The 14842-nt window shown below is 39.5% G+C and overlaps 1 protein-coding gene across 1 annotated transcript; it reads left to right on the forward strand.

The window, feature by feature from the left end:
• Positions 1-1526: 1526 nt before the first annotated feature.
• Positions 1527-14478, forward strand: has2 (hyaluronan synthase 2). Its single transcript, XM_037274110.1, has 4 exons — positions 1527-2058; positions 11279-11905; positions 12843-12944; positions 13024-14478. The coding sequence occupies exons 2-4, from the start codon at positions 11279-11281 to the stop codon at positions 13951-13953; spliced, it is 1659 nt and encodes a 552-aa protein (XP_037130005.1). The 5' UTR covers positions 1527-2058; the 3' UTR covers positions 13954-14478.
• Positions 14479-14842: the final 364 nt, after the last annotated feature.

The raw sequence follows: 14842 nt of genomic DNA on the forward strand, positions 1-14842 counted from the left end.
TTGTTCACTTTGCATTTCCTAGATTAAATAAAATGATTGTTTATTTCCCTCATATTTGTGTTTGCTCTGCCTTTTGGTTCAGGAATTCTGGACACCCTGTTGTAACAATTCTATTTTGGAAAAATAATATATGGAAAAGCGAAGTTTTGTGAATCCGTTCCGTGCGTGCAAGACCTACGTGAACTGAACGTAGCGCATATTTGCTCTATGGACGTTTTTGCGAACGCGCACATTTTGGGTCCATTGAATGGTTTTGAACGGTCATTTACTTTCATTCAAGGATGCCAGGTTTTCTCTTTTTAGACTTCAAAATAAAACCATGGGGACAAGCGGTACATATGATGGATGGATGGATGGTACCTTGCCACCTCATGCAGTCAACCATTTTAATCAAATTGGGGTTCTCATCTATTGGACTAGACTTTCTTTTCTATTTTTTTTTTTACTTGGATTGATGATGGATGGAGGAACGTACCAGTGACAGAAGCCCTTTCAAATGATGAGGATGGATGGATGGATGGATGGATGGATGGATGGATGGATGGATGGATGGATGGATGGATGGATGGATGGATATTGATAATAACATTTTATGACACTTGTTTTTTCCCACAATACTTGAAAGCATCATTGTCTTAAGCCACCAAAACATAAGGCCATAAATTATCCCTCACCATGTGGACAAATAACTCATATCCTGGGGGGTGCAGTACTGGGAGAACGGCAGGTCGGAGACTAGAAACAAACCCAGGAGATCAAAACCTTGAAGCAGACATGCTGTGATGCAGTGCATTTTGACAGCAAAACCCTAACAACCCAAACAATAATGAATGAATTAACATTAATAATATTATTAAATGTGAAGTAACCTCATCATTATGATCAAGTTTGTCTTTTTAAATGCACAGTTTTTTGCCACCACCTTTGCATTGTGTTGTCAAATTCATTCATTTCAATTAATTTATTTCTTCTATCCCAATTCGTTATCAAATGTTAAAAAATATTTTTGTTTGACAAACATGGCAATTATATCCTCAGTGAGCGACTTCCAGCTTCCAGTAAGTTGTAATATGACAGAGTCCTCCCATCAGATAAACGTCTTTCAGCACTGCCTGCTGATCGAACCTTGTAAGTGCACCAAAAGAGCCCAATTGCAGCTGCTCAACTCCAGCTGCAATTCTCACACAGATTTTCTCCTACTTCCAGCTGGTGGTCCATGCAATATTTCTGATCATTCAACCAAGTCAGACTAAAACTCAACAATCACGTTTTGGCACAACCACAATATGTATATGTATTATTGAGGTAATTTAAAAATTAGATAAATAAAAAACAAGACACTGCCCTGCTCTGATGGCGCTCCTCTTTCTCTAGTAATGAGCTCGAATGACTAGGTCGCCCCACGCCCCCACCGCCCCCACTTTCTTTCCTCTCCTCCTGCTCGTCACCCCCTCCAATTCCCCCCAAACTCCCCCTACTATTAAAACAACACGCCAACCTGGTGCAGCCCGGTAAAGGGGCTTTGGGACAGCTGAAACAGCACCAATGATCTCTGCTCTGCGAGGCTTGGATGCTGGGACAGACTATTCTCACACAAATGCCCCAAAAGACTGACGAATCCAACTTCGAGCCCTAGAATGATTGCTAGAAGATTTTTTTTTTCTCCTCACTATTTTGAAAATGAGTGATGCTGTCAAAGCTGATGGCTGCTTTTTAAAAAGACTTTTAAACCATGCATGAACACGTTGATAGAGAAAAAATAACGTTTTATACGGATCATTTTTGTGTATACTTTTTTACATTAATGCCGAAATTGATTATTTATACGAGACATGTTGCCATGATATTGACGGACAAGAGGAAATTGGTCTTTTTTGCTTGAGCATCCAAGTCAGAGGAAACGCCACTTCTTTTGCCCCTTTCTTTTCTTTAAAATCAACATATTGAGAGGATTCATGAGAATCACGCAAGTGTCCTGTAAAACTTTATCGAGACTTTTTCTTTCACTGGAGCAGCGAGGTGACCGTATCTCAGCGAGCTGACGACGGCTGCCTCAAGGTAGGTGGCATCATCATGACTACCAATCATTATTAATTTATTATTTATTTAAATATGATATTTAACCCCGTAAATGTAAATTAGTTATAAATTTGGGTGGTGTGTCACATGTTTCAAGGCGCATTTATACTTACTGAAATCAATTACTATTTTTTTCTCCAATTATGTCTTCAAATCTACAAAGCGCGATTATTATTTGGCATTTAAATTGCTTCATGCAATGCTGTCTGTGGATTGCATTAACATGGAAATGTAAACGACTCTTTTCATTCATATAAAACCACACATGGCTAAACCAGTAATTAAAACCAGAGCCCATGCAGCATTTGGTCGCAGACGTCAGTGGCATGTACGTCATTCATTTCGTAGTGTGCACCAATGGGAAAGGTTCGTTTGGGTCCTGTGTACGTCATTGACGAGGCGCGTAATTCGACCCGTTGAGATGATCATTTCATTGAAATCGCATCGCGTTTTATAACTTATTTAATAATGCAGACATAGTTTGTTCCTCTTAAGAGAATTAGTGTAAATCTGTATATATTATATATATATATATAAAGTATATATATATATATATATACACACACACACACAATGCAGAGAGGTATTTTTGTTAAAACACATTAGACACAATGATTTTTAATGATTTATGTGTGCACAGAATCAAATTCAACCAAATGTCATGCAATAAACAGTCCATCCATTGTCATCCCTTATCCTAACAACTTATCCTCACGAGGGTCGCGGGTGTACCCACCCTGAACTGGTTGCCAGCTAATTGCAGGGCACACATAAACAACCATTCACACTTACTTTCACACCTAATGACAATTGTGACAAAAATGACAAAAATGTTAACCTACCATGCACGTCTTTTGCGATCATAGTAATTAAGACCCAATATAAATCTGCTCATCATCTCTTAAAATGTCACACTTTATTAACATACATATCTAATTATCCCCAGCACACTTTATGTTCACATCAGTAGCAAGCAAACCGAACTGAAAGCATATTGTCCCTATATTGTCAGCCCTAAAGGAGTCTGCAGATTAGTGGTACAGTAAGAACTTTCTCATGTAAATTTGTAGTAATGTACTACAGATGTGTGTTTGCAAGCTGTACAAGAAAGGCGGTGCCACAAAGTGTTAGAAGTCTTGTTCACAGGCAAACACTCAGATCATCTGCGTTCCAGGATGTGCAGCCTGTGCAGGGTCCTTCATTGCATAGGCCTCAGGGCTCCCAAATTACTACTCAAGTTGGAAGGGAGTGCCTTGGATCCCTATCAAACATACATCACCATCCACCTCATCGATTTTGCGTCAAAGCAGAACTTTTTTTTTTTTAAAGATAAAGTAGCAGAAAGTCAGTGCTTCAGTCAGACAGTAATAGTGAACATTATATGTGAGCAAGGTTGTATCTGAGCTGTCCACGACCTCATTATGAGTCACACAGGGAGTACTGACGACACCACTGAGGTCCAACAGTGTACTAAATGACCCAAACCTAGCCAAATACATTGGTGCATTGTAACCTTGTCGTTCCTGCTAATCACCCATAAACTAAACATTTTAAGCTTTAAATGCTGCTATTTATAGTTTCTCTTGTAACTGATTGTGACTGTTATCTCTTGGCCTACGTGATAATACGGGACAGTATAAATAGAATTTTCAACGAAGTCGTCCACAAACAGTTGCTTTACAAGGAGATCCTGATAGCAATATATAGGACAACTGTCAGTGAAGCCAACCCTTGAAAAACAAAAAAAATTACAAATTAACCCCTCTTTGTCCCCATCTTTATGCCTATGATTTTATTTGTAATTATTTTTTAACACTTGTCTTGTCATAACAAGAATATCCTGCACAAGACATGACCCAGGGCTGTTGTTGATATATACACGTGGGCTCACGTGCAGCCTCGCCGTGTCGTCGAGGACACCCAGCAGCGTCTGTTTCCTTGGCAGAATTATTTGCCTCCGGTTAGCAACTTAAGTTAAAAAGACTTGGACAGCTCTCAAGACAAAACAAGGCTGATAGCAACACTCCATCATGATTAAGCAACAGTTGTAGCAGCAGTGGCTAAGAACTTGTTAATCTATTTCTTTCAACCTGAAGGAGTGACAAACAATTCTTAGACAGGGAAACGCTTGTACTGTAATGATTTATTTTATTAGAGCACACTGCAAGCAACCGCCTTATTAACGCACATTTCTGACAGTCTAATAAATCCCAGCTCTATTGTTATGCTGCTGAAGTGCCTATTTACACTATGCAAGTTGCAGTATGAAAATGGCATTCATTCTCAGCTAATCTGCCTGCCAAAACACATAAGCGTCGACCACAGTGCACTTACTCTCGTGCTCCAACTGAAAATAAATTGAGTCAACGCTACCAGTCTTTCTTTCTAACCCCACCCTCTCTTCGGGTCTCCTATCCCTTGCTCGCTAACAAACTCCAAGACACTTTCTCACTTTTTTTTAACACTATGTAGCTCACCATTTTTATCCATCTGTCAAACACAATTAAAGTTACCATAGTGTTGACTAAGAATGTGTAGCAAACTGTTTAAGAGTACCATTTAGTGATAACATTGAGAATGAATCAGTGCAATTATATATTCTAAATCCTTTTGATGCCATTTGATGTCCTTGGTCGGGAAGGGGAAAAATCAGGACAAAAATTGCCCAATTGTCTTTATGAGTGCGCCTGGCTGAAAACAGTACAGTGAAATATAACAGAAGTGGACACTTTACCAAATTTTGCTGGTTTGACCTTCGTCCACAACTTGGGCACTCTTTCGTCCTTGTCTGTCCGTCTTTATTCATAATATAATCGTCCATCCGTCCGTTTGTCCTTGTCATTCTAAAAGGGCTTCTGTCACTGGTACGTGCCTCCGTTCATTTTCAGTCCGTATAAAAAAAGTCAGACAGATGAGAAACCCATCTGTTGGCTGCCAAAGAGTTTTAGATAGCCTCACATCCACTTATTTTTGTTTGCAAACTGAAAACACCACCAAAAAAAATATTTAGATTGATTACTTTACCTAGGATTCCACCTTGCATTAATCCAAATCGGCTATTGTTTGTCCACCAAATGGGCGTCTGATCATCCCGGACTGTCCTGTTCCTGGGATGAAATGCTTAAAGACCATCCTCAAGTAGTCATACATATTGATTTAACCAAACGTCACAAATATGTGTATTCTGTACTGTACTTTATTTATTCACTAACAATAATTGTTAAGAATTCTCCATGTTATTTATGTTATTCAGCCGTGCTTTGATTTGAGGTAGGGTGCAGTTTGGGGACACTTTGGACTTTCCAATGCACCGGGCAAGACAGAGCTGGATATGAGTACGATAGTTTGCAGAAAGTTTTGTTCTTGGCAGTGGTGTGACTCCTGAGTGTTGCAAGAACAATCATGTATAGTTTCTGCGTCATCATTGATTCCAATCCCCCAAAAGACATATTTCCAGCAATATGCAAAAGCCTCATTTACCGTAGAGTGCAAGAGAAAAAAGTAGAGAAACTACAGTCGATAAAGTTGATTCCCTCATTGCTCTTCTGCATCGTTTTCTGCTCAGCGTGATGTTAGACTCTCCAACATCCTCCATCTACTACCAGGAGGCCAATTTCTGCATTTAATGCCTTTAAAATACTTCCTCCAGCACAGTGTGTATGCACATATGCACACATACGTAAGCCTACACGCCCGCGTGTGCACACACACACAGACACACACACGCACAAACGCACATGCAAATACGCTCACACAAACAGAGCAAATTCTGGCAAAATGCACCATTGAATATCAGCCATAACAGAGGTATCTTTTTTTTCCCAGAGACATCTTTTGAGTTGGATGTGCAGACATGGGGGACTTTTTTACATTACAGTAAAGTCTTGACATGAAGCAGGGAGTTATGCATCGGAAAAAAACACTTGGTAATCGATCTAAACAAATTTTACTGAGCGCTAATGACACACAATGTGGACTCACTCCATTTTTATACAGTATAAAGATCCAAAAGGCCGTGAATCCTCCGCCAACAGGGATTTCACCATGTCTTCCTGTGTGCACATGTATATGGTCTTCCATATTAACATTCTTGACACTTTACTCATACATTAACATTTGTTGGAGTTATTACAGTATGTGTTGTTCAAGTAATGCTACATCTCTGCATACCGGAACTTTCCAATGTGATTCTAGACGTTTCTTTTCAAACCTCGCACTTAAATACAAGCCGTTCTGCTCTACTCTGTTAGTTTTTAAGCCTGACTGAATGAATTAATCACACATTTTTGTGAATATGGTGTGAATATGAGAATCAAAGTGTCCTACGATTGGCCAGCGACTAATCGAGGGTGTACCTCGCTTTACAAACCCGCATCCTAGCAAGAATAAGCAGTATAGAAACTTCATGCATACATTTGATGAGACCTTTCTGATCATGTAGCAAAGCTGTGTCAATAAATTCGCTTTGTAAACGCCATGAAATTCAGCAAAGGAATGTTATCCCAACCCTTATTGGCATTTGTTTAAGTCGAAAAGCAGGAAAACACAATAAATAGAATGTTATATCAAAACACTGAAGCGATATGTTTTAAGGCTTTAAAAAGTTCAAAGTAACTCGCATGAGCATACCATCATGCTTATGCTAAATAAAATGGATAAAAGTCTCATTTTCTGTCTCATTGGAATTCACTGCTTGATGTTTTCGCCCGCTTAGCAGGTATTCAAAGCCTCACTATGTCCCCAGTGACCAATATGCAAACGTCAAGGCTGCTGCTTCTCCAAACACACCCATCTGTCATTATGTTGCTTGGCTGGGAAATCTCAGGAGAATAGACATTGTTATCATTTTAAATATCCAGCACAGTCTTCTCTAGCCCACCTTTAACATTCATTCACTTATTCATGTTTTTCATTCATCTCAAACTTAAACCCAGACAAAATTTGCTCTACTATGACCTTGTGTGAAATGGAGCCAAAGGGAGTTTACTCAATAAGTGACATCAGAATGACATGGTTAATACGTCCATTACATTTTCAAGTGCCAAATTTAAAAAACAAGCATGAAGTTGTGATGATTTCATCGACAAGTATTAATGACCACTTCAATTTGCAAATTTTTATCCTGTATGATGGAGAGCCACATTGTGACATTCTCTTCATGTATTGACGCACTCTTACTTTATGTCAAAGCAAATTGACCCAAGTTTAGAGAAACTGCAACGACTTTTTGTCCGGAACTGTAAAGACTTTCTGTCTGCTGTTAGCGTTAACTTTCACACTGGCCAACTGGTGATCTGACCTTTGGTCTGCTGGATTGGACTAAAAAGGACTTTTGGCATGCTACAAAGGAAAAAAGCCTCCTTACAAGTTGCAAGTTTGTAGAGCGTCATCCTCGCCATAATCGTGAATTCACACATATCCTAAAAGTTTGACACTTTGCAGTTTGCCACCCTATTTACAGCAATAGCACGGCAACAAATTGTGAATGTCTCTGGTAACAAAATGGAATTTAACACCTTATTTTCTAAACAAACTCATCAACAGACGTTTCATGTACCATATGGAGTGCTAATGGTAAAAAAAACAAGAAAGACTGAAGGTAACAAAATGTGTTGACCATGGATGTTTGCATGCTGTCCAGGGATTTGTGGTGGTTTTAATCAGGATCTCCTGGAGTTCAAAAACAAACTGAGGAGGGGAACTGGAACACCAAGGTGTGAATGTGTCTTTGTCAGGGTGAGAGTTCATGGTGGCATAAGAAGAATACATTTGTTTCCTGATTGATTCTAGTCATTGTGGCTTTTGTCCTATTATGATGTGTATTTAAAAAAAAAAAAACTATTTTGATGAATGTTTTATTGCTCGACGCGAGCGGCTTGTTTCATTGAAAGTTGATCCAAAAGAAAAGGGCAAAGCGATCCATTCTGTTCCAATTGTCTAATAAAACATTGTGCACGAACAATAGAAGCGAACACACAAATGTTGAAGTGGGTTCAGGTTGATTTGTGTATATTTACATAAAAGTAGAATTTGCTCAGTTCTAATGAGCTTTTGTGTGCATTTGTCTTAAGCATGCATGAATAGAGTGTGTGTATAAAAAAGGTCTTGTATAAGAGAGTCTGACATTAATAGCCTCGACACTTGCCAGAGAAGGCCTGTTACACTGCTTGGGGCCTTTTCATCTAATAATGAAATGAACAAGGCATTATTTTAGGGCCAAAAGCTTTTTGGACTTGGTTGCTGGTTATCTGCATTCTCACTCCTTTTTTAGTGTCCAACAGCACACTTAAAAGGTTACGGGCTTGTTGTATTTTCTTTCCTTGTCAATCAGCATTGGCTCTTTTGTCTCCATCATTTTATCCCTTCTTTTATCTTTCTTCGGTAGTGTGTGAAGAACTCCAAATGCCCCCTACGGCACATCTTTGGGTGGTCTACTTTGGTAATTGTACTGGTCAGCTGAATAACTTTGTTGTTGGTCCAGTTAACTATATATTTTTGTGAGATGCTGCCATCATAAATATTGTGATATTGTCCATTATGATTATATGTTCTGGAAGAAAAAAAAAGAAAAGATGGTTAACAAATTCCAGTCTCTTAGAAAGTACTATAATTTTTTAGAGTGACTGTCAAAGGTCACAAATAGTAAATACAAGGGTCAGACTTATCCGGTCACATCTCTTCTCCCACATGAAAGTCAGATTATAGATCTTGCTTTGTATGTACACTAGGGCAAAGTCATGCTACATCAACAAAAAAGCCTACTTAAAAACAAACTTGATAATTAAGACAATGTAGCCCAATATGATTGATTCATTAGGATATGTGTTGCAAACATTGCCCATACAATTCACGTATTTTCTTCACAAACCAAATAAAACATAAAAGTATAAACATGCAGACAATATAGCCAAATTTGAGTTTTTAACTTCATTATGGAAGGATAATGCAAAATAGATGATGATAATGATAAAAAAAATAAAATAATAATGATTGTCATCATCAGAGGGAGCTCATGCAAGTCAATCCGAACGCCTGGAACTCTGCCCGGGCGTGGTGCCCGGGCTGCCTTCGGCACTTTAGGTACCAGGGGTGGCCTCGGGAGTCCAGGGGTGGCTTTCAAAAGAGTCGAGCCGACCTCCTGGAGCTCTGCCCGGGCGTCGTTCAATGGCTGCCCTCTCAGTCACCAAATATCACCACACAGTATAACACACATTTCTGTCCTCGTCACAGGGCCTGACATCTCAAAAATCGGTTCAAATGTTATAAATCGGTAGGCGTTTACCCACTTTTGTGAAATAGATTCCATGCAAGTATATAGCTTTATACACTACACAGCAGATATAACAGTTTCTTTGCAAGTGATAGAAGAGACTGAGCACATATGCAGCAGCAGAAAACCCTAAAGCGCTTGTCCTTTTCTTCCCACGGAGATATAAACAGATGACATCACAGGGTGGTCCGCACTGCGCTGAGCCACGCTGAGTGGGTCTCCGCTGATCTGCCAAACAGATGGAAGTAGCAACATAATGACTGCTGGAAAGAAGGCTGCGAGCAGAGCAATTTCATACAAGTCCGACATTGATAGTTGAGACCAATGAAAAGAGATTTGTCTTTACTAGTACCTACATAAAACGCAATTACTTTGAAAGGCAAACTCCCCTAAATCAGATATTTATGTATTGGATGTTTGGCTTGTCACTGATGAAAAGTGGAGAAAAAAAAACTTAAATAGGACTTGGAACCTAAACGTTTCACATTTGTTGTCAAAAGTAGGTCAGGAGGTCCTGTCATGTGTACACAACAGTGGAGTTGGAACAATTGCTGACATTCAACTGTCTATATTGTTTGGTTAATACATCTATCATATTAACTTGTTTCCACATTTTAAAAACATGCTTCTTGGGTTAATTTAAAAGTCTAAATTGTCCACAAGATAAAATGCGAATAGGAATGTCTGTGTTCCTAATACCTCACAATTTTTAGTCTCCTGATAAAAACTGAAAGTCAGTAGGAAGTTTTGTTTAGTATATGGTGGTAATTTAATGTTTTATATTACCGTATTTACCGCACTGTAAGGCGCACTTAAAAATGTAAAATTTACTCAAAAAACCACAGTGCACCTTATAATGCAGAGCGCCTTATATATGGATCAATTGATGAATTTGTTGATCCATACTGGTTGTACACAGCGCTCTGCCAAAATCTTTCAGTACGTTTTAGTACGAATAGTAAATTACAATGAGTGGGCTTGCTGGACCAAGTAAGAGGCCAAACGGAATCACTTTAATCCCATCGCTTGATTGACATACGGATAAACCTATTGGGAGGCAATCACAGTGACCCCCCCGCAGCACATAGACACCAAAGCTAAGAAGCTATGAGCATAAAAAATGAGTGGGGTTGCTGAACCAAGTAAGAAGCCAAACCATATCACTTTCATACAGAAAGGGAGCTGGACTTTACCTCATTGACTGGGTTGACATTCCCTTTAGCACAACACCATCTAGTGGACGCATACCGCAACCCTAGTCAACCCCAGTTTGATGCAGTAGCATCTATTCTATGTGCCTTTTAATCTGGTGCGTCCTATATATGAAATCATTTCTAAAATAAATTCAATAGAGGTGCGTTTTATAATCCAGTGTGCCTTATAGTACAGAAAATACGGTAGTCTTTTCCTAGTCTTGTCTTTACGTGAATTAGCAGCCTGTTACAAAAGCAAAACTTCTTTCATCATTTAATATTCATTGTATATCATGCTAACCTGTTTTGGTCTGTCTTCGAAATTTTGGGCATTGGCATATTTTAGAGGAGCGCTTTAATGTCATTTCCAGCTACCAGTTTGGAACATCTGATCACGAGATTACAATCTCAGTATCCCAACCATAAGCGTCTATGTCCCCAGTGCCCTCAAACTGAAGTTTTCACGGACCTCCCATGTACTAACAGCTCCACACAACGTGCAAGAGGAAATGCATGTCTGCAAATCCTGTATGCTAAACGCCAATTTTAAGGAATTTCTTGTATATTTTACCCCAAAAATATTGTATTTAGTATTTTTTTTAATTGTATTTTTACTATTTCAATCATTGTTTTTATATAATAAAATGTCTGCACCCCATTAAACATATATAAACCTGAATCTGAATATTTCCACCACTGTCATTAATTACTTTCCATTTCCCCCCCCCCGACCCAGATGAGTGGTCAACGAGTCCTCACCTATCTGCGGATATTTGGGACCACAATGTTTGGTGTTTCACTCCTGGTGGGCATCTCCACAGCATACATCATGGGCTACCAGTTCTTCACCACTGCCCACAATCATCTGTCTTTTGGACTGTACGGGGCCATCTTGGTTATCCATCTCCTTATCCAGAGCATCTTTGCACTCTTAGAACACCGAAATATGAAGCGGTCCTTAGAGACGCCAATTAAACTGAATAAATCTTTAGCCCTATGCATTGCAGCATATCAAGAGGATCCAAACTACCTGAGGAAATGCCTGGTGTCAGTAAAGAGGCTGACGTACCCTGGAATCAAAGTCATCTTGGTGGTCGATGGGAACTCAGAGGATGACTTGTATATGATGGAAATTTTCAAAGAAATCATGGGATGGGACAAAGTTGCCACGTATGTGTGGAGGAGTAACTTTCACAGCAGGGGGCCAGAGGAGACAGATGAGAGCTACGCTGACAGCCTTCAGCAAGTCTCTAGACTGGTCTTAAACAACAAGTGTGTGTGTGTCATGCAGAAATGGGGAGGCAAGAGAGAAGTCATGTACACAGCCTTTAAAGCGCTTGGAAGGAGCGTTGACTATGTACAGGTGAGAATGTAAGTTGTGTGAAGTATGGCTGTACGACTGGTGTCTCGGGAGCCGTATAAAGGTCAATCGTCCAAAATAACATGAATCCCTGAAAAAGCATTTGATAAACTGTAATGAAGCCAGCAATCCGAATACTCACTAAGGAACTACATGGATAAGACATGTGAACCCTAAACACGGTTCAGGTTGTAAAATGACAATTTAAAGAAGGAAATTGACGCATCTAAATACAAATAATAATAAATTATTGTTGTTGTTATCAATATTATTATTATTATTGTTATTATTATTTTATCACTATTATTATTTACAACATTTTGGAGAAACGAGTCATTGACACTAATCACTTGACCCGCAAACTTCACAGAAGCCACATCTTGAGTCAAGTGAAAAAAAAAGGAGAGCAAAATATTTTATGCATTTTCAGCCATTTGTTGAGTGGTAAAATAAAGTCAAACACATTGTAACAGACAACATGTTTGTATAGCAAATAGTCTTTGCTCACCCAGGTTTAATAGATTGCAGCTTGAATAAATGATGAGCATTTGTGAAATCCCAGTCCTCATATGGATGTGGTTTTCTGCCTCTCATATTTTTTCAATCCACCACACAGATTCGAAACACAAATACACAATGAAAGCGCTCACTGGGATCGACAGTAAGCTACGATTCACTTCTCGGCGCTAACAAAATGATTACACACTACACAACATTACAGCTATTGTCGTTCTGACTCAGCATGTTTTAACAGACAATAAAAAGCATTTACTCCCTTCCCTGGTTCACGGTTAATTCTCTGTCTTGGCAGGGGTTTTAGCGAATGTTGGACTTTCGGGCCATCATAGAACCAAAGAAAAATAATGTACAAAAGTTGTTCATCTGCGTTTTGCACGGATAATGTATTATCATGTTTTTTGTGTGTGTGTTTTTAACCCAGGTGTGTGACTCTGACACTATGCTGGATCCAGCATCATCAGTGGAGATGGTAAAGGTTCTTGAAGAAGACCCTATGGTGGGTGGTGTTGGAGGTGATGTGCAGGTAAGGTAACCAAACTACAGTTTTCCTTTCTACCACTTATATTTTGACGATATTGTGTTGCTCATACATCTCTGCCTAGATTCTAAACAAATATGAGTCGTGGATCTCCTTCCTGAGTAGCGTCCGGTACTGGATGGCTTTCAACATTGAGCGGGCTTGCCAGTCTTACTTTGGCTGTGTACAATGTATCAGCGGACCATTAGGAATGTATCGAAACTCACTCCTGCACGAGTTCCTTGAGGACTGGTACAATCAGACCTTCATGGGATCCCACTGCAGTTTTGGGGATGACCGCCACCTTACAAACAGAGTTCTGAGTCTTGGGTATGCAACCAAGTACACTGCACGGTCCAAGTGCCTAACAGAGACACCGATCACATACTTGCGGTGGCTCAATCAACAGACTAGGTGGAGTAAGTCCTATTTCCGGGAATGGCTCTACAATTCCATGTGGTTCCACAAACATCATCTTTGGATGACCTATGAGGCTGTGATTACTGGGTTCTTCCCATTTTTTCTCATTGCCACCGCCATCCAACTCTTCTACCAAGGAAGACTTTGGAATATTTTATTGTTTCTTCTTATTGTCCAGGCAGTGGCACTGATCAAATCGACATTCGCCAGCTGCCTCAGAGGCAACATTGTGATGGTGTTTATGTCCTTTTATTCTGTACTGTACATGTCCAGCCTGTTGCCAGCCAAAATGTTTGCAATAGCAACAATCAACAAATCTGGATGGGGCACCTCTGGGAGGAAAACAATCGTGGTGAACTTCATTGGTCTCATTCCGATATCAGTTTGGTTCACCATCCTCTTCATTGGGTTCATATACACTACAATCCTGCAGACTAAAAATACCTTTCCTGAATCAGAAATCCTCATTCTGATCATTGGGGCGGTCGTCTATGCCAGTTATTGGGTGATACTGCTGACTTTGTATGCAGTGCTCATAAACAAGTGTGGTAAAAGGAAGAAGGAAACACACTACGATATGGTGCTGGACGTTTGACTTTGCCTTCAGTATGTACCACTCAATGCCTTAGAGGACATTCTGATAAGATGAGCATCTCTGGAGTTTGTGTTGAGTTAAACTGCAATGGGCTGAACCAAAATTTTCAAACTTGAATGACAACAATACAAAAATGACTGTCGCCATGCATTCGGTAGCACCACACCATTCATAATTATTGGACAACACTATAATTAATCGTGCCTATTTATATGTTCATTTGAATAACAACTTGTATAGGTTTGCACAAGATGACCCAGTATGACAAGAGGAAGCATTTTCAGTAAGCGTGTATGGCTTTGTATGGATAGCTACCTCTAACACGTGTCATATCTCATCCAAAGAAACTGTCGATACTGCTCATTAAGGTTTTTCTTAACCATTAGGAACTCCAGAGGATAACTATGCAAGACTTTGTTTACCTCAGGGGTGTCAAACTCCTTTTTTTCGCGGGCCGCATTGTAGTCATAGCTTCTTTCGGAGGGCCATTATGAATGTATGAGCACCTCATATTATACGTATACAGTAAAAGCTACAAAACAAACTGACAAATAACTCGTTTTCAAATCAGACGAGTAAAAACTGGTCAAATATTTTAAAAAAAGATATTAAAAGTGAAGACAATTTGCAATTCTAGTAATGACACGAATTTGATGCACAATTTGTCTTCGCGGGCCGTATCCGGCCCCCGGGCCTTGAGTTTGACACCTGTGGTTTACCTTAACTGAAAAAGTGAAATAACAAAGTACCAATCAGCATCTGGCAGGTTGCTTTCTACAATTAGCATTGAACTTATGTTTGGCAATGTAAACAGAACTTATTGCTATCATTTGTGTGCAGCTATTGCCAAACAAAATAATATTTCGAATGGTGTGTGTGGAACTGTTTT

The sequence above is a fragment of the Syngnathus acus genome, chromosome 16 (genome assembly GCF_901709675.1).
Source record: "Syngnathus acus chromosome 16, fSynAcu1.2, whole genome shotgun sequence".
NCBI lineage: Eukaryota > Metazoa > Chordata > Actinopteri > Syngnathiformes > Syngnathidae > Syngnathus > Syngnathus acus.

Bases quoted from the DNA above. Each gene is read 5' to 3' on its own strand.
- has2 (XM_037274110.1), top strand. From the start codon at position 11,279: ATGAGTGGTCAACGAGTCCTCACCTATCTGCGGATATTTGGGACCACA. The intron at 11,906-12,842 runs GTGAGAATGTAA...TTTTTAACCCAG, and splicing joins GGAGCGTTGACTATGTACAG to GTGTGTGACTCTGACACTAT. The intron at 12,945-13,023 runs GTAAGGTAACCA...ATCTCTGCCTAG, and splicing joins GTGTTGGAGGTGATGTGCAG to ATTCTAAACAAATATGAGTC.